Source organism: Anser anser (genome assembly GCF_964211835.1).
Source record: "Anser anser genome assembly, contig: HAP1_SCAFFOLD_51, whole genome shotgun sequence".
Lineage (NCBI taxonomy): Eukaryota > Metazoa > Chordata > Aves > Anseriformes > Anatidae > Anser > Anser anser.
In genome coordinates, this window is record NW_028154169.1 from 854,311 (window position 1) to 873,351 (window position 19,041).

The 19,041-nt window shown below is 51.1% G+C and overlaps 2 protein-coding genes across 2 annotated transcripts; one reads left to right on the top strand and one right to left on the bottom strand.

Moving 5' to 3' along the window:
* Positions 1–4,638: 4,638 nt before the first annotated feature.
* Positions 4,639–5,949, top strand: LOC310890437 (olfactory receptor 14J1-like). The gene has a single exon (XM_083852795.1). The coding sequence runs from the start codon at positions 4,681–4,683 to the stop codon at positions 5,734–5,736; it is 1,056 nt and encodes a 351-aa protein (XP_083708921.1). The 5' UTR covers positions 4,639–4,680; the 3' UTR covers positions 5,737–5,949.
* An 8,440-nt stretch (positions 5,950–14,389) lies between these two features.
* LOC310890436 (olfactory receptor 14C36-like) lies at positions 14,390–15,649 on the bottom strand. Its single transcript, XM_083852794.1, has one exon. It carries the CDS (start codon positions 15,549–15,551, stop codon positions 14,610–14,612), a length of 942 nt encoding a protein of 313 aa, XP_083708920.1. The 5' UTR covers positions 15,552–15,649; the 3' UTR covers positions 14,390–14,609.
* Between the last annotated feature and the right edge of the window lie 3,392 nt (positions 15,650–19,041).

Genomic DNA, 19,041 nt, shown 5'->3' on the forward strand with positions numbered 1-19,041 from the left:
TGCTTCACCTCCCCCTTCTCCTCCAGGCTAATTACAGTAGCTCTTCAAAGCTTTGAATATCCTTGGGATGCTCAAACCAGCATGTTCCTATTGTTACATCTCCTGAATGTGTTTCAGTTTTTGTTTAAATTTAAACAGCTACTTCAGCATGCCATCCAGAGATCTGCCCCAAGGCAGGAGAGTTAGGAGTGGCAGGGAGTGTGGGAGGATATGGGCAGGCACCTAGAGCAGTGGGCACCTCCAGTGCTTTGGAACTTCACCTCTGAGTAAGTGCAGAATCCTTAAAAAAAAACACTGTGAAATGCTTGAAAAAGGTGTGTGGTCACCCTGGCAATTCCAAAGAGACACAAATCACTGCAATGTGCTGGGCCTTGACCTATGCTTAACAAGCCACAATGAACTCCTCCCCAGTCCCTATGACTTTTCCTGCAGGCACACACCAGTCCCTCTGACAGGCCCAGGAGCCACTACCACCCTTGTGAAGGGCCCAGCAGCCACTCCAAACCCTGCAACAGGCCCTGCAGGTGCTCCAGCTCCTGAGATGGGCCTAAATTTAAACCGACCCCTGTGACAGAACCTATAGCCACTCCAAAACCTGAGATAGGCCCTGTAGCTACTCCAACTCCTCTGAAAGGCCCTGCAGCCAGAACAGTTCCTGTGTTGGGCCCTGCAGCCAAACCAGCCCCTATCATGGGCCCCATGGCTGGGCCAGAGAAAAAACCTGTGTCAGTATTGGTTGCCTCTACATGCAAGAGAAAACAATGGGTCTGTTTTCAAAAAAGTCAGTTTTTCTTTAGAAATGAAAGAAACTCCTACCCGGACATGAAAGTTAGGAAGAAGATGAGGCAGGTTTCTCCAAAGTTGGGCGATCATGGAAGCAGAAGGACAAAAAAGAAGAGATCATATAACCATCAGAAACCAAGTGATCCCTTTCCCAGTGTAAGCTATGAGATATGGGAAATTATTTCAGCCATCGTCTTGGTGAGTATGTCGTCAGCTGGCTGCTCCATTGCTGGGACAACAGTGCCAATAGCCTGGAATTAGAGGAGAGGGAAGCCAAGCAGCCGGAATCACCCTCTACAGAAGGAGTTATTGGCAAAACCATTGGAAAAAAAACACAAGGAACTTAATCCTGTCAGGTGTCAAGGAAAGCTATCCCTTCAAGAAATATCTTGTATGTCAACCAGGCAAGTGGACCACCATGGAGAGGGTTATCTGGTACCTGAAGGAATTAGCCATGCTGAAGGTGATTTGTAGAAACCTAGACAATGAACAGCTGTCCAAAGATCCAGATGAAGTCAAGTGCACATGACCCATGTGTCAGAAGTTTGAACAGAGTGCACCATATGCCAGCCCATTGGCAATAATGACCAAGAAAGACCAAGAGGAACCCACAGTGGATGAATTGGCTAGGCAACTATGGCATTACAAAGAAAGTCTCTCTTCTTCCCTATGGGCTTGTCTCGAGAGAAACTTTCTCATGAGGTGCAAAAACTACAAGAGAATACATCTTCCTTCCCACCTGCACGAACCAATATCTCAACTATCAGGTGTAAGCATCACTCTGCTCAAGAAAGTTGATATAGTGGGGGCATACTACGTCTCACCCTGTGGTTGTGACTGTGTGACCATGGAAAGGCCATGAGAAAATGGGATGCAAAAATCTACCTCGACCCTAGAGGCACGGATACATGAGGCGCAAGGAAAAGCATTGGCAAAAAGGAGTTCTGAGAAAATTGCTGCTCCGGTTTCTAGTGGGCAGTCCTCCAAACAGAGTAATGAATACTATGAGCAGGACTAGAGGGGCCCAGCCTCCATTCAGGGGGAGGAAGGGGACAATCGGGTGTCTTGGACTTTGAGGATTATTGGCCTGGCACATCAAACCCAAGGGTTAACTGAATTGGAGTCTGAAGTGAGTCTCACTGGGAAGGAGTGGCAAAAGCAACCCATTGAGACTGACCTGGAGGATCTGTGCAACCTTGACATAGACTGCTTCAGGAGAGGGTACTTCAAAGATCCACAAGGATATTGGTGGGCTTTTGTCATAGCTGCCTTGGAGGTGGAGGACAGGGAACAGTTGTCTACCTGGCCCACTCTTTCACAGGACCCTTCTGCTGTGGAGGTGCTGATGGCCAATGAACAGCAGGTGCCAATCGCTACCGCAACAGTGCACCTGAGGCAATATTGCATTAACAGAGACTCCCTGATTCCCATGCATGAGCTGGTTCATTGACTGGAGAGCCAAGGAATGATCAGGAACACTTGCTCAACCTTTAATAGTCCCATATGGGTAGTGCAAAATTCTGATGGTGAGTGGAAAATAACAGTGGACTTCTGTGGCCTGAATGAAGTCACAACACCGCTGAGTGCTGCTGTGCCGGGCATGCTAGAACTTCATTCAGTACGAACTGGAGTCAAAGGCAGCCGAGTGCTATGCCACAATTAATATTGCTAATGCATTTTTCTCCATCCCTTTGGCAGCAGTGTGAAGGCCACACTTTGCTTTCACATGGAGGGCCGTCCTGTCCACCTGGAATTGACTGCCACAGGGCTGGAAGCACAGCCCTACCATTTGCCGTGGGCTGATCCAGACTGCTCTAGAATAGGGGGAAGCTCCTGAACACCTGCAATACCTTAATGACATCACTACATGGGGTAGCACAGCAGAAGAAGTATTTGAGAAAGGGAAGCAAATGTTCCAGATCCTTCTGAAAGCTTGTATTGCCCTAAACCAAAGTAAGCTCTAGGGAGCTGCACAGGAGATCCTAATGCAGGCTGTCCAGATTCAGGGGGACCCCTGCTTGGGGAAAGGTTGGGCATGGGTCAGTGTGTGATGAGCAATTGCATTGTGCATCACTTGCTTTATACATATAATAATAATAAAAATAAAATTTATTATTTATTATTAGTAGTATTTCATTTTCATATTCATTTCATTTTCATATTTATTTTCTGTCCTTTGAAACTATCTTTATTTCAACTCATTATCTTTAGGGGGGAGGTTGTGAGCTAACATCTGTGTGGTGCTGAGGTGTCTGACAGGTTAAAGCACAACATGTTTGACAACCACAGTCCAACAGCACAAATCACATTTTAAAAAATCAGTCTCTGATATCTACAGAGAGGATCAGTCAGTGATGAATTCAGTCTGCTTGAAACACCACACCCCAGGAGAGACTTAAGGAGCTGTCAGCTCTGAGGCCTTGGGGACACCTCGAGGGAGCCCAATGGCACAGAGCAAGCAATCAGAGTCGGACTTGATGATCCTTATGGGTCCCATCCAACTCAGGATATTCTATGATTCTATGATGCCATGGTCGGGTGCTGTGCTGCTGAGCTGGGCCAGGCTCCTGGGCCCAAGGGGAACTCCTGGCAAGAGGGCCCTGGTGCAGAGAGACAGCTCTGACCAGGAGCAGCTCCTCTGCACAACGCATCAGGGCTGGGGGCTCTGACCGCAGGTGGCACAGGGAGAGGGGAGAAGGAGAGAGGGCTTGGAGGCAGTGAGGAGCGCAAGAACAGAGGGCAGTGTGTGGCAGGACAGATCTGCAGACTCTTGACACTGTGAGTCTCTGGCAGCAGGGCAATGCAGGTGCAGTTGCCAAAAGGGTCCTCTACATCTGGCACATTAGATGCCTGATACAGCAACTGTCCAGATTGTTCTCTCTGGCTCTGCTGTGCTTTAAAGAATGGCATTTATGAGGGGGCATTTGAAGAGGAAGATCGAGGCTTGATTTATCTGAAGGGTAAGGATTTTTCTGCAGTCTGTGCTTTCAGATTCCTTTTGTACAGGATTGTACAGGAAACTGAGACTCCTGGAGCATTGCACTGAGAGATCAATATGTCAGTGATGAAATTTGTAAAGTACCTTCCCAAACCTCATCTCACAGACCGCACCAACATCATATTGTGGTCCTCTCAGGTTTGATCCAAGCTGATCTTTAGGAGCTACAAGCCTCCTGTCTTTGGGAAGTGTCTGCAGGCCAAAGCAGAGCACAAAGCATTTGCTATGAGCATGACCTGCCTCCTCTGCAGGCAGAGCTGCAGCACAGGAGGGTCTGCTGAATGTCCGTCTGTCCCTCCCTGGCCTTGCCTCCCCTGGCAGCAGCATGCTAGCATTCCTCCTGGCTTCTGCACCTGGCCATGCTGCTGCTGTTCTTGTTTCCAGGCTGGCTGGGGATGGGGGTTTCACAAGCCCATGGAGTGAGCCCTCAGTGTGCTTGGGGGAAGGGGAGTACAGGGACAGGGTGAGGGATCTGGGTATGTGTGCTTTGAGGCTGTATTCTTCTCTCCAAAGAGACACCAGCAGAGGGCAGTTGACACTAGGACTGACAGACAGACTCGATGGGCTCTCCAAAGGACACTGCACTAAGGACAGCATCCCTTTGATGATGCACAGCGTTTTACTTAAGTACAGTAGAAATGCTTAGGATTTATGCCTTCTAAACAACCTTCAGGTGTGGTGGGGCAGCTGGAACAAAAGAAACAAAATAGAAATCACCATATGATCTTGCTTTACGGCAGGACTGACTCCCACATTGCCCACAGAGAGTCCGTGCTCTCAGTGGAACCCTCAAGCAGCATCAGTCAGAAGCCATGAAAGGGACCTGCCAAAAGTCTGAATGGAAGTGGAGAATCGTTTGGGAGGGATTAAATGAAAAATGGAATGAGTTTTCCTCTGAAATGAGAAACGGAGGCTTAAATGGAAAATGGAAATATTTTTTCCAAGATAACTCTGTTGTAAACTACCACTGTTTCTCTGTTCCTTGGGCAGGACCCCATGCCCAGAAACAGCAAATGGCCAACAGCAGCTCCGTGAGCGAGTTCCTCCTGCTGGCATTTGCAGACACGCACGAGCTGCAGCTCCTGCACTTCGGGCTCTTCCTGGGCATCTACCTGGCTGCCCTCCTGGGCAACGGCCTCATCCTCACAGCCATAGCCTGCGACCAGCGTCTCCACACCCCCATGTACTTCTTCCTCCTCAACCTCACCCTCCTAGACCTGGGATCCATCTCCACCACTCTCCCCAAAGCCATAGCCAATTCTCTGTGGGACACCAGGGCAATCTCCTATCAAGGATGTGCTACACAAATTCTCTTTTCACTCTTCTTGGTTGGAGCGGAGTATTCCCTTCTCACTCTCATGGCCTACGACCGCTACATTGCCATCTGCAAGCCCCTGCACTACAGGAGCCTCCTGGACAGCAGAGCTTGTGCCAAGATGGCAGCAGCTGCCTGGGGCAGTGGTTTTCTCAATGCTGTCCTGCACACAGCCAATACATTTTCCCTGCCCCTCTGCCAAGGCAATGCTGTGGACCAGTTCTTCTGTGAAATTCCCCAGATCCTCAAGCTCTCCTGCTCAGATGCCTACCTCAGGGAAGTTGGAGTAGTTGTGTTTAGTGTTTCTGTATTATTTGGTTGTTCTATTTTCATTGTTATTTCCTATATTCAGATCTTCAGGGTAGTGCTGAGGGTCCCCTCTGAGCAGGGACGTCACAAAGCCTTTTCCACATGCCTCCCTCACCTGGCCGTGGTCTCCCTGTTTATCAGCACTGCCATGTTTGCCTACCTGAAGCCCTCCTCCATCTCTTCCCCATCCCTGGACCTGGTGGTGGCAGTTCTGTACTCGGTGGTGCCTCCGGCAGTGAACCCCCTCATCTACAGCATAAGGAACCAGGAATTAAGGGATGCGGTAACGACACTGGTAGAATACACGATTCTTCAGCATATTCGCCTATAATAATATGCCTATAATCAGAAATCTCAGTTTTCTCAGAAAGCTTTTACATACTTTTTTATTATTATCTACCTGTACTATTATTTTCTCTAACTATTTTTTCTGATTTATAAAATATTACCCTTAGCCTCCTACAGGTTAATTATTTTCTGATAGAACACTGCTTCCTGTGTAGATAAACCCAATAAGGAAGTCATCAGAAATTCACTGGTCTCAGCTGCCATCTCTTCCCATCTCCTCTGCAGCTGGGGGAGCAACTCCAGCATGCAGGAGGGCTAAGGACCAAGAGCCCAGCTGCCACATGGAGGAGCAGCCCCAGAGGCCCTCAGGGCTGCCCCTCACTGCCCGCTGGGCTCTGCCTCTCTGCTGCCTTTGGGTCGGGTCTGCTGCTTCCCTGGGTCCATGGCCGTGGCCAGCAGCAGGACGTGGCCTTTTCACTGCTGCTCTCTTCTGGCTTCCACATTGTTTTGTTGTGCTCTTCTATTTGGGTTATCCCTGAGGTCTCATATGCCTTGATGATAGTCCTGTTGTCTCTACATTGACATCCCTGTGGCTGCAGGCAGCAGTAGGCAATGTGCAGCCCTGGGTCACAGCTGGCCTTCCTGATAGCAGCACAGTAACAAAAGCGGCTGCTAAGGGCAAACCCAGAAGCCTGGACACCTCCTCCAAATGTCCTATCAGGAACAGAGCCAAGGGGTTGCTCCCTGCTCTTCCGTATTCTGGGGTTCATCATGGAGTGAAGGACACAGGCTGAAAGTACTAGCACTAGTATTAGTACTACTAGAAAGTACTTCACGGAGTGAAACACACCGTCCTAAAGTCCCAGGGTGGTCTGTGAGGGACCAAGGGCAGGAAAAAGAGCTACCTTTATGACAGCACTTACCAAAGCAGACAACAACTGGTCTTGGACTCATCTGCATGGGAATGTGTCCCCAGCAGTGGGGCTGATGGCTGATGACAGCCTGGAGAGGAGTCTGGAGCTGCCAGGAGATATCAGGGGAACCCAGGCACAACGTGCTCAGTGAGTAGTGAATAGAACCTCATAAAATGAGTGACCAAAGAATCTTTTAAGGGGAAAAGCAAATCTGAGGTGTCCAGAGGCTAAGGAGGGCTCTGCAATGCCAGGCGAGGCACTGAAGAGCCAGCAGGTGAAGGCATATAAGACTGCAGAATAATTGAGGAGACCCTATTTAAAGCCTTGTGGGCCAGATCTGGTCATCCTTCAGGGCTGCTTTCAGTTTTCTACGCAGAGGGGGCCACTGCCTCCAAGATGCCTGTGGGAAAATGAAGCATGCATAAAGCCCTGGAAAAGGCTACCCTGGATCCATAGGAGCCATTCTGGAGCCAAAACTTGTAGGCAGGGCACACACTTCTGCGGTGGTGCAGAGCTCTTGGGCACATTGTGCAGGGTGCTCCTACAGATCTTTGTGTCCTTCTCCATGCTGGCTTAGGAGCTGCTTCTTTCTCAGGAACAGAGTAGCCAACAGAGGTGAGACAGATACTCTGAGATCATGAACAACATCAGAAAGCTGCCCCTGAGAAGATGACTGACTGGGGAAGTCAGGAGAAGCCTGGACGGGAATGATGTGAGATTTGAGGGAGGATAGGGAAGCTTGGACAGCAGAAGCTAATGATTTTGAAGACATAAGAATGCTCAGGTAATGTTGATCCTGCAGTAAAGCTGTCTTAAAGCAGTCATGTGAAGCCCTTACCCTATTTTAACCTGTAACATTAATCCCTAATCCTAAATGCTACTCCACCCCCTGACAGCAACCCACTGCTCTAAGGTTTGACCACAATATCTCTTGAAGCCAAAAGTAGTCCGTAGCCCCATTACATTACCTTTACTCTCTTGCTCACCCTGATCCCTGCCCTTAACACTACCATTAAAATGCTCTATTTAGCCCTAGACTTCTTGCAGACCTAAACAAAACCCTAAAATAAACAACTTGCACATACCCTACCCACAGACCTGATACCCCAAGCAAAACAAACCCTCCCACTAAACCTTTGCTTAATCTCTAACACAGAAAGGTGAGCCCTAGTCCCTAATCTCATACTTGAACAACTAACACCCAAAGCCCCTGTTCCTGTGCATCAACCTTCTCACCTTCAACCCTTTTCCTAACCCTTAACTTCAGGTGCTTGGCCCCTTGGGGCAGGGCAGGAATTGTGAGGTTGCTGTGCAGTCACATGGCATTCAAAGATGAATGTGGGGGGGCCATGGATCTGATCAGCTTGTAGGCAACAAGGAGGAGATGGGTGGGAATGATCTGATGAGCTCAGCTCTGCCTCAAGATATCCTACACCAGCAGGAGGAATGTGACTGTGGCAGTGACTGTGAGGTCACTTCTGTCTCTGCCGTTGGTAGGGCAGCAGCAGGAAAGTGTCACAGAAAGGGACTGTGAGGTCACTTCTCTCTGAAGTAGCTGACAGGTCACCCTTGACTTAGACCTGGGATCTGTACTTTTTGGCTGACATCTGCCAGTGGCCCTGGTAGGCCAGCAGAAGGCACCTGGTTGGCATGCTGACTGTGGGATCCCCTCTGCCGACATACCCAGGAGGATCCAGGCAGAAAGAAGGCACCAGTATGGGTTGTCCTGTCCATTCAAGGAGGCATAAGGCCTCCCTTCAAGGAGGCACAAGGCTTGGTTGTGTCTAGCCAAGAAGCTTCAAGGCCAGCAGCAGGCCCATGGTTTGGAAGATGCTGGTGAGGTGACTTGTGTCTGCTTGGCTGACAGGATGCAAGAAGGCTGATGGGTTGGGATGCCTACTTTAGGAGTGGTTTCCACCCTGATGGAGCTTTCTGTGGCAGTAAGAAAGAGCAGGACTGAAAAACTGCCACATAGTGCACTTTGGAAGTGCCTGGCACTTTTGGCACTGGCCACGAGGAGGAAGAAATGTCCCTCAAAGGGCAGTGCTGTGGTACCAGAGGTCATCCAAAGAGTGTCCGTGATAAGACCCTGGCTTTGTGTTTCAGGGAACAGCTGCTGAGGGTTGATGAGACATTGGTGAAGTGATGGAAAGGCTGGGATGAGAGCAAGGTGGTGAACAGAGATGGGTGTCTGCAGACTTCCAGGGAATAGGGCAAAGTGTGGGACAGCATAGCACAGCCTGCAGAGAAGGCAGAGGGTGCTGGCAAGAAAGGAAGGTCCCAACAGCCCTGACCTTTTTGTCCCCTTGGCTAGAGCTTATGAGTAGATGAGATGTCATCATTGCAATGGAGACTCTTTGCTTCCTTACAACCCTGTGCAGAGGCTGGGAGGTGTCATGCCACTGTTCTTCTCTGGCATCACACTGCTCACCACATCCCACAGACCTTCAGGAAGAGCCCTGAGCCAGACATGGGGTGCAGGATCTCCCCTCCCAGTATGTGCGGTCAGGCCTTGGTCCTCCTGCTTCACTAAAATCAACCAAGACTTTTCTCAGCACACTGCCTTTACCTGTGTGTAATCATGGCCTCCAATTAGCTGCTCTAACAAGTCCCTGGGGAGGCTGTCTTAGTAATAGCCATCAGAGGGGCCCATTAATGTTCCAAGTCACTTCAGCTTTTCCTTCTGACTTTACTTTCTCAAGCAATTGCATCATTCTCCTCTCAGTATCTGAGCTTCATAGCCTCAGCACCAAAATACACCATGGAACTCATTAAAATGAAGAAACTCCTTACATCTCTTGCATAGTTTTCTTCAAGACTTCAAGACTTGTTCAGCTAATTTGAGAGATTTCATGTTCTAGTTAAGGAGGAAGATTTCAAAAAGCACCTAATAAAAATCTTTTCTCATTTTAAAGGGTGAAGTTTGTTGCATTTCAGCTTGGAGCATCATTCTCTAATTGATATTGATCCTGGGTGTCTCCTTCAGAGACCTGCATAGGGAGGAAAAGCAGACTCTTGAGATCTGACACTGCATGAAGAACCTTGCTCCTCACCACCCCAGCCCTGCCATTTCTCTTATTGGCCACCAGGTAATTGCTTCTCCTTTCCTTACACCAGACTTCACTCAAGGCTTCAGCTGGATGTTACAGCCCCTTTGCACCAGCTCCTACCTGCCTTACTAAGAGACCTGGCTGCACACAGGTGCAAAAGGTTTTTTCCCATCTCCAACCAAAGAACAGGAAAACATGTAGCAATTTAAGAAAAAGAAAAAAAAAAAAGCAATCTCATGTAGCAATTTAAGAAAAAGAAAAAAAAAAAAAGCAATCTCCTCATCTTGTATGCCTCCTGTGATGTTTATCTTCACAAAAGCATGACAGTAGAAGAAGTATTTTATACTGATTGATAGGATATTATAAACAATAGTGTTAGTATTCATCCATATCATATGAATTCAATTCTAAATGATGAGTTTCCTGCTAAGGAAACAATTAGACAGACTGCTGATACATGGGCAAGCTGGGCTGCTTCTAACTCAAAGCTCAAAGCAGCAACTGGGTTGGGTGAGAGCCAACTGAATGATCAAAGAATAAGGGGAGGGCAAACCAGGAGAACCATGGGAAGTCCATAGGTCCAGAGAGGCAGCTGGAAAGGGGACTTTGAGCAGGGTCTGTGTAATAAAAACTTGTGGATGTACCTGGAAGATGAGGAAGCACGTCATGACAGGGAAAGCAATGACAATGCAAGTACAGGTGAACACCAGTATTTCTTCTCCTGCACTGAATTTACATCCTGACAATTCACATTTCTTCATGATAGAAACTACACTGTCTGACATTTCATGGAAGGGATTGAATCTTTTGAAGTGATGAGTAGTTGCTCTATTAGTTAAGTACCAAAGAAATTACTGGGTATTGAGAGCTTTGCTGTCTGACCATAAGCAATCAGGGACAACCACCAGAGACCCCACTGTATTTGAGGTACTTCCCTGGATTTGCAGCTGTCAGAAAGGACCTGCAGGAGACCAGAGCCCCTTGGGGGATTCAGGTGGAGGTAGATGGAGTTCCCAGGGCACCTCCACTGCCAGCAGTGCTCTTTAACCCTGCAACTACAGTCCAGCCCAGCACACAAACCCCTTCAAGGACACACCCCTTCTTCAGTGAATTCCTGAGACTGACCCAAAGTTGAAATGGCCATTGGGAACCCAAGTGTTGTGGTTTAACCCGACCGGCAGCTAAACACCACACAGTCGTTTGCTCACCCTCCCCCCTCCCTCTCTGGGATGGGGGAGAGAAACGGGAAAGTGAAGCCGGTGAGTTGAGATAAAGACAGTTTATTAAGACAGGAATATAATAATAACAATAATGATAATAGTGATAATGATAATAATAGTATTGCTAATAATAATGTGTACGAAACAAATGATGCACAATGCAATTGCTAACCACCTGCTGACCAATGCCAAGCCTATCCCCGAGCAGCCGGCACCCCACCCCGCCTAGCCACCCCTATATATTGTTTAGTATGATGTCAGATGGTATGGAATACCCCTTTGGCCAGTTTGGGTCAGCTGTCCTGGGTCTGTCCCCTCCCAGCTCCTGTTGCACCCCTAGCCTGCTCGCTGGCAGGACAGAGCGAGAAGCTGAAAAGTCCTTGGCTTGGTGTAAGCACTGTTCTGCAACAATTAAAACATCAGCATGTTATCAGCACTCTTCTCATCCTAATCCAAAACATAGCACCCTACCAGCTACTAGGAGGAAAATTAACTCTGTCCTAACTGAAACCAGGACACCAAGATACTCTCCTTTGTTCCTACTAGACAGCTGAATATCCTTTTATCATCCTGGGTCACCTGTGGCAAATACAGACTGCAAGACTCAAGAACAGGACACTTCAAATGCCTGAGACAGAACCCATCAGCTTGCCCCACTTTGGGAAATCGTCCCCTTCCAACTACGAGTATGAAAGTGAAAAATGTGAAATGACTCATCAGGTCAATGCACAGAGTAAGGGAAAGTCATACATATTGTGCTGTAGTGGTAGAAGGCAAAAGGCATTGCATTGTGCCTCAGACTAATCAGGGAGACCTAATCCAGTTCATCCACAAGATACAGAAAAAAAAACAAACTTGAAGCTCAGTGAAGGATGTTGAGTTGTGGCCTAAAATGAAGAAGGATGTTGATTACTGGTGAAGGAACTGTCCCTTTGTGCCATCACCAATGCCAATTACACAAGAACTGCATCACATAAAGTAATCCGTCCCACCCTGGCTCTGTCACCCCATGAGGCAGGGGAGGGGGAGGTGACAGTCAAGGGACGCATTTGGGTGTGGAAGGTGGGGCCCAGCAGAGACAAGGAGTCAAGGCAGTAGGGTGGGAGAGGCCAGGAGAAGCAGCCCAAGGGGAGGTGCTGCTAGTGTGGACATGTTTGTGCCAGCAGACTGAGTGGGTAGCAGCTGTGCGCAGGTGACGGGAGGCCAGGAAGCACATGCCAAGAGTGCTCCTGCCAGCAGAGACAAGGCCGGGTCCGAGGACAAGGGGAGAGGCAGGCCCAGGGCAGGGGTCTGCAAGGGCCATGCTGAGCTCCCTGCCCCTGCAGCAGCCACACTGGCCCTCAGCAGATGTGCTGGCCGGCATGCACTGGGAGGTCCTGGCGTGCATTACAGAGCAGCAAGTAGGGCGCTGGAGAGGGCCGGGGCGAGACTGGTGGCAGAGCCCCATGCAGGAGCTGGCTGGGGGTCCCCTCTGCTGCAGCCACCGCATGGAGCGTGGCAGGAGGAGGGCATGCAGGGCTCGTGGCCGCGGTACAGAGCCTAGCCCTAGATGCTCCATGACCGCATTGCAGGTCCTAGCAGGTTGGGGTGCGGGGATGAATGCCTTGGGTCCCCTTCCTGCTCTGCCCAGGCCAGCAAGGGCCCAGAGCGGCCTCCTCTCCCCTGCCCCTGCAGCTCTGGGCTCCCTTCGCGCAGCCCTGACTCTGCAGCACCAAGCCCTGCTGGGAGCCCTCCCCTGCATGCTCCCACTGCTCCCTGATGCTGCTGTTGCCCTCTGCCGCGCACTGCCCAGCCTAGCCCAGCCCAGCCCCTGCCCACCTCTCCCCACATCCCTGCCCTCTCCCCAGCCCAGCCCAGCCCAGCCCAGCGGCCCAGGCTGGGCTGGCCCCAGGGCTGTGCCCACCGCAGGCTGCTGCAGTGCTCTGGGCACGGCCACCACAGCCCCAGCCCCTCGCAAGGCACCACAGCTGCTGGGACAAAGGCAGCTCTGGGCCTACCCAGCAGCCCCCGGGCTGGGGCCAGCCACGGCTCAGGAAATGGAGTTCCGTGAAGCTGCAGGAACCCTGGTCTCTTGTCTGGGAGATCCCCAGCACAGAGTGCCTGTGCCCCACAGGGCCAGCACAAGAGGCCTGGCCCAGACACAGAGCAGCCTGCCCGGAGCAGGTGCCTGCACAAAGACCTTTCTCCTTTCTCCTTTACCCATCTGTGCAGGTCCAGAAATGCTGCCCTGCTCTTCCCCAGGGCCATCCCTGCTCCCAGGGAGCCTTGACCAGGGCAGTGTGTCCGTGCTGCCTGGCCGGCCATTGCTGCTTCTCCGCCCATTCTCCCTGCAGGGCCCCGAGCTGGCAGTGCTGCTGTGCAGAGCCAGGGATTGTGGTGCCCTGGGACCCCTGGGGGAGTCCCCCCTGCCCGTGCTGCTCAGGGTGGGCAGCAGACCCAACTCTGGAGATCTCTGCTGCTGAGCCCCTTTCCATCTGCGCTGATGGCTCAGCAGCACAGGGCAGTGTTTGGCAGGGCCATGGGGTGACTCTAAGGGCACAAAGGGCTGGTGAGTGCTGCACTAGACCTAGCCCATGAAGCCTCAGAGATGTTGGATATCAATTACTCTGCAATCTTATGGCCCTTCTGCTGGTGGTTCTTCAGTGTCTCCCCCGGCATTGCAGAGCCCTCCTTATCAATATCAGATCCTCCTTATCTTATTCCTCAGATTCACCTTTTCCTTTACCAGACTCTTCTTTGGATGGTCACTCATTTTATGAGCTTCTATTAACTCATATTCACCCACTCAGCACTGTATGTTGCCTGTGGCGACCCCCAGACTTCTCCTGGCAGCTCTAGCATACTCTCCCAGCAGGCATCACCGATCAGCAAAGGGCACAGTCCCATGCAGACGAGTCCAAGACCAGTTGTTGTCTGCTTGGGCAAGAGCCACATAAAGAACGCTCGTGGTCCTGCCCTTGATCCCTCACAGACCACCCTGGGACTTTAGGATGGTGTGTTTCACTCCGTGAAGAACCCCAAACAGAAGAGCACGGAGCAACCCCTTGGCTCTATTCCTGATAGGACATTTGGAGGAGGTGTCCAGGCTTCTGGGTTTGCCCTTAGCAGCCGCTTTTGTTACTGTGCTGCTATCAGGAAGGCCAGCTGTGACCCAGGGCTGCACATTGCCTACTGCTGCCTGCAGCCACAGGGATGTCAATGTAGAGACAACAGGACTATCATCAAGGCATATGAGACCTCAGGGATAACCCAAATAGAAGAGCACAACAAAACAGTGTGGAAGCCAGAAGAGAGCAGCAGTGAAAAGGCCACGTCCTGCTGCTGGCCACGGCCATGGATCCAGGGAAGCAGCAGACCCGACCCAAAGGCAGAAGAGAGGCAGAGCCCAGCAGGCAGTGAGGGGCAGCCCTGAGGGCCTCTGGGGCTGCTCCTCCATGTGGCAGCTGGGCTCTTGGTCCTTAGCCCTCCTGCATGCTGGGGCTGCTCCCCCAGCTGCAGAGGAGATGGGAAGAGATGGCAGCTGAGACCAGTGAATTTCTGATGACTTCCTTATTGGGTTTATCTACACATGAAGCCAGGTTCTATTGGTAAATCATTAACAAGTAGGAGGCCAGAAATAATAATATTTACATAAGAAAAAATAGAGGAAATAATAATACAGACAAATACTAAGAAAAAATCGTCATAAGATTTTCTGAGGAAAAAATAGGATTTCTGATTGTAGGCATATTATTATAGGCGAATACGCTGAAGAATTATGTATTCTACCAGTGTCCTTACAGCATCCCTTAGTTCCTGGTTCCTCATGCTGTAGATGAGGGGGTTCACTGCTGGAGGCACCACCGAGTACAGAAAAGACACCACCAGGTCCAGGGATGGGGAGGAGATGGAGGGTGGCTTCAGGTAGGAACACATGCCAGTGCTGACCATCAGGGAGACCACGGCCAGGTGAGGGAGGCATGTGGAAAAGGCTTTGTGACGTCCCTGCTGTGAGGGGATCCTCAGTACGGCCCTGAGGATCTGAATATAGGAAATAACAATGAAAATAGAACAACCAAATAATACAGAAATACTAAATACAACTACTCCAAATTCCCTGAGGTAGGCATCTGAGCAGGAGAGCTTGAGGATCTGGGGAATTTCACAGAAGAACTGGTCCACAGCATTGCCTTGGCAGAGGGGCAGGGAAAATGTATTGGCTGTGTGCAGGACAGCATTGAGAAAGCCACTGCCCCAGGCAACTGCTGCCATCTTGGCACAAGCTCTGCTGTCCAGGAGGCTCCTGTAGTGCAGGGGCTTGCAGATGGCAACGTAGCGGTCGTAGGCCATAATGGTGAGAAGGAAATACTCTGCTACCACCAAGAATACTAAAAAGAGGATTTGGGCAGCACATCCTTGATAGGAGATAGCCCTTGTGTCCCAGAGGGAATTGGCCATGGCTTTGGGGAGAGTGGTGGAGATGCATCCCAGGTCGAGGAGGGCGAGGTTGAGGAGGAAGAAGTACATGGGGGTGTGGAGGCGGTGGTCACAGGCTACAGCAGTGAGGATGAGGCCGTTGCCCAGGAGGGCAGCCAGGTAGATGCCCAGGAAGAGCCCGAAGTGCAGGAGCTGCAGCTCCCGCGTGTCTGCGAATGCCAGCAGGAGGAACTCGCTCACAGAGCTGCTGTTGGGCATTTATTGACATTGGTCACAGTTTTCTTTTGAATAGGAAAAGACAGAATATTGTTAGAACAGACTTCCCTCAGGAAAACCTATTGCAAGTTTAGAGCACCCCCGAGCCCAAGCCTTTCTCTTTGTACGAGAACCTTTTATCAGCTCTCTTGCTTGAGCTCCAGCTGGTGCTGGCTGAAAGTGCCACTGGAAGCTGGGGCTAATTCGGGCTGCAAAGTAGTCCTTACTGATATGCAGCAGGAGGGAAGGAGGAACATGGGTGAAACTAAAATTCAGTCCACTGGTCTGAATTTTCCACTGGTCTGAGCTTTGCAGTTTTGTTGCAAATAACTCATCTGAATGGAGAGTACAGTTGCAGGCATTTTCTTTGCTTGATTTTATCCCATTTACCCCTGTAATGCTTACATACTGGATTCTTGAACTCCCTGACAGTTCATGTGAACACTTGGTGAAATCCATTGTGTGCCAGGAGGCAAAGGGACTGTCCCTTGTTGAAGACTGAGCAGAGCAGCTCTGCCCACCAGCCCTGTTCACAGCTGCCCTGTGTCACACCCCTGTGAGCTGCAGGACCATCCCACTCAGGTGTTTTCTTGAGAAGAAACTGGAGACAGCTGAGAGCAGAGAAGCCCCAGTCCAAGTGCAGCTGGACAGAATGTTCACCTTATATCCAGGTATATCTCTGAGCCAGACAGAGCTGGGGAGCTTCTTATCATGTGGGCTCTGCCTGCTGTGCTGGCCATGCCTGCCCCACAGCTCATGGGCTGAAGGGGGAAGAGAAGGCCACGGAAGGTCTGCTCCAGGGGAAGGCGTCTGAAATGCAGGGCATGGCCACGAGGTGCTCAAATGCCCCCCTGCCACAGCGCTTCTGGCAAGAGCTCCTTCTGGCCACGTGCCCCTCTCTCTGCTGCCTGCATCTGTCCCTGCCAGGAGCTGCTGTTCTGCGCCCACCTCTTCTTTCCCCCTGCCCGTGCTCACAGACCCCATCCCATGTGGTCGTGCTGAGCGCTGCCCTGCAGCACCCTTCCACCAACAGGGCACTGCCAAGGGCCACCTCCGTGGCTGCAGGAGCTACGGGGCAGCTGACAGAGAGCCTGGCATGGCCAGCCAGGGCAGGGTGTTCTGGGATGACCAGGGGCACCTGGCTTAGGGCACTCCAAGAGGCTTCTGCCAGACTTCCTCACATCGCAGTGCAATCCAGCAGCAGTCTCAAAGCCTACTCCATTGCCCACTGCCCTCCCAGAAAAAAGACCCAGAAGAAGACCATTCCAGGACCTGCAGCTGCATGGCCCCACAGCCAGAGACTTACCTTGTCACGGACTGTGCAGATTTCTCTTGCAGTCAGCTCTCAGCATCCTCCCACTCCCAACTGCCTCCAGCCCCTCTCTCCTTCTCTTCTCTCCATGTGTCTGCTGTGGTCACCCCTCTCTCCTTCTCTTCTCTCCATGTGTCTGCTGCGGTCAGAGCCCCCAGCCCTGCTGCGCTGTGCAGAGGAGCTGCTCCTGGGCAGAGCTGTCTCTCTGCACCAGGGGCCTTTATGAGTTTTCTCTGACTCAGGATCCCAGGCCAAATTAGCAGAAGAGGCCCGGCCCAAGGCATTGTGATGACCCCTCTGGTGGCTTTGGTGATGAGCCCATGAACCTCAGGCACTGAGAGACAATTGAAGAAATCTCTCAAGAATTCCAAGTCAGATGCATGTTTCCTGCAGTGTCCCCCTGAGGACCAGCACTGACACAGCCTCCCTTGTAGCTTGTTAGAGGAGAACATTGAGGACAAGGGGACAAAGCCATTGTGAATGTGACACTGATGTGTAGGAAAACCGGATGTGTTTCACCAAGCACAAGGGCCAGACTTTGAATCTTGGTCCCTGGGAATGGAGGTTCTTTCCCTTCACACCTTGCTCAGGGCTCTTCCTGGGGCAGTAGGAGATGGGGATGTGCATTGCCAAGTGCAGGACAATGGTACAACCCCTGCCTGGTTCATGGGTGGGGGTGAGGAGGCAATGAGGCCCTGGTGCTTTAATGATAAGCTGTCTCCTCACAGGCCTCAGTGGCAGAGACAACAGACATAGCCACAGGCACAGAGACCTGGGTCCTGTTGGGATTCTCAGCCTTTCCAATGTCCTTGCTCCTGTCCACATCAGACTGTCCCAGGGATTCCCAGACCTGAACCTCTCCCAGATGGCTGCAGATCCCTCTCCATGTCATGTCACACCGGATCTGAGCTGAGTATGATAACTCAGATCTTCTTGGTGGCCTTGCTCCTCATAAGACAGCTCTGTAGGAAGCTGGCCTGGTTCCTGGTGAGCAGGCACCACTACTTGTATAGCATCCCTCATGGTGCCCAGGCTCTCTTCCTCCTGGACACTGCTCACTCAGCAGGGTCCCAGTCTGCCCTGATGTGTGGGGTTCCTCTTCCTCTGGTGCAGGACTGGGCTCTTTTCCTTGTAAATGTCAAGAGGTTCCTGTAGGCAAAATCCTGCAGTGTCTCCTGCGCTGAACACTCCTGCAGTGTTCCCCCACACTGATGCTCCATTCTGCCATCTGTTAATGTCTGCAGGCAGACAATTCAACCTTCGTGTGATTGTGCTATCAGTAGGGAAACCTACCGACAAGAGATGAGGTAAAGAGATGAGGTTAATGCCTTCTTTGCTTCAGCCTTTAGGAGCAAGACCAGTTGTTCCCCTGATACTCAGCCCCCAGAGCTGATAGATAGGGACATGGAGCGGGCAATGGGGGGGGACACTTTTCCTTTCTTTTTCACTCTCCCTTTCTCCTTCGCTTCCTCCTTCTCCTCCAGGCTAATTACAGTAGCTCTTCAAATGTTTGAATATCCTTGGGGTGGTCAAACCAGCATGTTCCTAGTGGTATCGCTCCTGAATGTTTCAGGTTTTGTTTAAGGTCAAACAACAACTTAAGCATGCCATCCAGAAATCTGTCTGGAGGCAGGAGATTTCGGAGTGGCAGGGAGTGTGTGAGGATATTGGCAGGCACCTAGAGCAGTGCGCACCTCCAGTGCTTTGGAACTTTACCACCCAGCAAGTGCAGAATCATTAGAAAAATGATGAAATGCTTGAAAAAGCCGTGTGATCACCCTGGCAACTCCAAAGAGACAAAAATCACTGCAGTATGCTGGGACTTAGCCTGTGCTTACTGAGCCACAAGCAATGCCACTCCAACCCCTGTGACAGGCCCTGCAGCCACAGCAACACGTGTGATTGGCCCCGCAGGCATTCCAACACCTATCAGGAGCCTTGCAGCCACTCCAGCTACTGTGACAGTCACTGCCGCCACTCCAAACCCTGTGTAAGGCCCTTCAGCCACTCCAACTTCTCTGACAGGCCCTGCAGCCACTTCAAACCCTACAATGAGCACAGCAGCCTCTTCAACTCCTGTGACAGGCTCTGCAGCCACAGAAACTCCTGAGACAGGCCCTACAGACACTCCAACTCCTGTAACAGGCCCTGCAACCACTCCGGTCCCTGCCACAGGATCTG